We start from the raw sequence: 2,828 nt of genomic DNA, 5'->3' as shown, positions 1-2,828 counted from the left end.
CATTACTACAGACAGTACATACATTACTACAGACAGTACATACATTACTACAGACAGTACATACATTACTACAGACAGTACATACATTACTACAGACAGTACATACATTACTACAGACAGTACATACATTACTACAGACAGTACATACATTACTACAGACAGTACATACATTACTACAGACAGCACATACATTACTACAGACAGTACATACATTACTACAGACAGTACATACATTACTACAGACAGTACATACATTACTACAGACAGTACATACATTACTACAGACAGTACATACATTACTACAGACAGCACATACATTACTACAGACAGTACATACATTACTACAGACAGTACATACATAAGTGTGTTGTAAAATATTTTAGAATATTGTTTTTATACTCAGAACACACAAATACACGGTAACAAATATATTTTATTTTCCCCACAAAAACAATGTACACAGTGAACATCCCAACCAACACGAAGTTGCACATACAGAGGTCTACATACAAAACAACAGAAGAATTTACTGTATACAGTTACAGTAAAAACAACTATGCTGCATCCTCTCTTCTGTTTCGGTCTGGCCACAGCACCTCATCCACATCACAAGCAATGTTTTCCCTTTTATGCTAAAGCTCTGATTGCTAATTGTAACACTGTGTGACAGGTGTTTGCCCATGTGATGAGTCAGTGTGCATAGTAGGGCAATTGACTTTAGAATTTTGAATGACAGTGTGTTCCTTGTGAAAACGAGATTTTCTTCATGAGAATTGTGTGTAGTGTTCTGAAAAAAGTGTGTTTTAGAACTGCAATTTGAGTGTAAAGCAGGAATTGTGCTTGTAGTTTAGCAGAATTGGTTCAGGGGGTTGGTGCATGAGTTACATGTTGTGGTCATTGTGTGTCAAGTACCAGTATTTGTGTGTAAACAATTGAGAAAAACTGTAAACTCTCTCTCAACACCACAGAGGTCAAGGTCACATGACTAGAGAGGTCAAGGTCACATGACCAGAGAGGTCAAGGTCACATGACCAGAGAGGTCAAGGTCACATGACTAGAGAGGTCAAGGTCACATGACCAGAGAGGTCAAGGTCACATGACCAGAGAGGTCAAGGTCACATGACTAGAGAGGTCAAGGTCACATGACCAGAGAGGTCAAGGTCACATGACCAGAGAGGTTTGTTGATGTTTTGTTTAAAGTTCATGAATTCACCTCAGACTCTTTCCACTTTAACCTGTTCATATTCTGTATTATTTATTATATTTATATATGTATTATTGATATTTCTGTTTATATTCTGTATTATTTAATATATTTATATATTAGTTAGTTATATATTAGATATTAACAACAGATTCCCTCCAGACGAGTCGACGTGTTTCTGAGACGTTATTCTAGTTTGTCATCAGACTGTTTTGCAACTTCAGTCTGAGTCTGATTCTATTAATATCAGGATGGAAACAGGAAGGAACAGCAGTGAGTCGTCTCCGTCTCCGTCTACGTCTCCGTCTCCGTTTGTCTGTCTGTCTGCAGGGACACAACATCATGCTGCCGCTGCTGCTTCACACCTTCACCTGCGTCTTCGTCCTCTCAGGTGAGTCTCCTCATCCTCTTTGACTGGTAATAATATTAACCTTTAATATGAATGTTAGAGGTCTGTTAATATGTTATTAAATCATTCATTTAATCAGACACAGTTTAAACAGCTCACATGGAGATAAATCACATCACTAATTCATGTGTGAAATAATAATAATAATAATAATAATAATAAATAATAATAATCATAATAATACTAATAATACTAATAATAATAATGGAGGTGAAGTCACAGTCTCATTCTAACACATTATTTTGTGCGTCTGTGTGTCAGCGACAGCGGGCGTGGCGGAGGCGGTCACCACGGAGACGGTGGTGGGCGTGGCCGGGAGGACGGTGACGCTGCCGTGTCGCTCGGCGGCGGCGAGTCAGAGCGGAGTGGAGGTGTGCTGGGGGAGGGGACAGCCGTCACTGTTCAGCTGCCACAACGCCGTCATCAACGCCGCCGGAGACAACGTCACCTACAGGAAGTCTCCCAGGTACTACAGGTAGTACTACAGGTAGAAGAACTACAGGTAGTACTACAGGTAGAGGTACTACAGGTAGTACTACAGGTAGACGTACTACAGGTAGTACTACAGGTAGAAGAACTACAGGTAGTACTACAGGTAGTACTACAGGTAGAAGAACTACAGGTAGTACTACAGGTAGACGTACTACAGGTAGTACTACAGGTAGAAGAACTACAGGTAGTACTACAGGTAGACGTACTACAGGTAGTACTACAGGTAGAAGAACTACAGGTAGACGTACTACAGGTAGAAGAACTACAGGTAGACGTACTACAGGTAGAAGAACTACAGGTAGACGTACTACAGGTAGAAGAACTACAGGTAGACGTACTACAGGTAATACTAAAGGTAGAAGAACTACAGGTAGACGTACTACAGGTAATACTAAAGGTAGAAGAACTACAGGTAGACGTACTACAGGTAGACGTACTACAGGTAATACTAAAGGTAGAAGAACTACAGGTAGACGTACTACAGGTAGACGTACTACAGGTAATACTAAAGGTAGAAGAACTACAGGTAGACGTACTACAGGTAGTACTACAGGTAGAGGTACTACAGGTAGTACTACAGGTACCAGGTTACAGGTAGAAGTACAGATATGAGGTTACAGACTACAAGTCCCAGAGAGCATTGCAGGAAGAAACATCCAATCAGAGAGGTTCAGGAGACCAGAACCAGAACCAGGACTGAGTGGGTCCGACAGTCCGACTGTC

General features: G+C 40.7%; 1 protein-coding gene across 5 annotated transcripts in view; it reads left to right on the top strand.

The window, feature by feature from the left end:
* The first annotated feature begins 1,299 nt into the window (after window positions 1-1,299).
* The window catches only part of LOC141753144 (hepatitis A virus cellular receptor 2 homolog), a 5,106-nt gene continuing 3,577 nt past the window's right edge, over window positions 1,300-2,828 (top strand). Inside the window, exons 1-2 of one of the 5 annotated variants that reach the window (XM_074611529.1) lie at window positions 1,300-1,595; window positions 1,875-2,088. In XM_074611529.1, coding sequence (XP_074467630.1) covers window positions 1,547-1,595; window positions 1,875-2,088 — 263 coding nt within the window. In that variant the 5' untranslated portion in view covers window positions 1,300-1,546. The remainder of the gene's footprint in view (window positions 1,596-1,874; window positions 2,089-2,828) is intronic. The other 4 variants (XM_074611528.1, XM_074611531.1, XM_074611530.1 and 1 more) reach the window with 4 other exon arrangements.

Source organism: Sebastes fasciatus, chromosome 16 (assembly GCF_043250625.1).
Source record: "Sebastes fasciatus isolate fSebFas1 chromosome 16, fSebFas1.pri, whole genome shotgun sequence".
In the NCBI taxonomy this organism is placed as follows: domain Eukaryota; kingdom Metazoa; phylum Chordata; class Actinopteri; order Perciformes; family Sebastidae; genus Sebastes; species Sebastes fasciatus.
The sequence above is the reverse complement of the archived record's forward strand: the minus strand, read 5'-3'. Positions and strand labels throughout refer to the sequence as shown.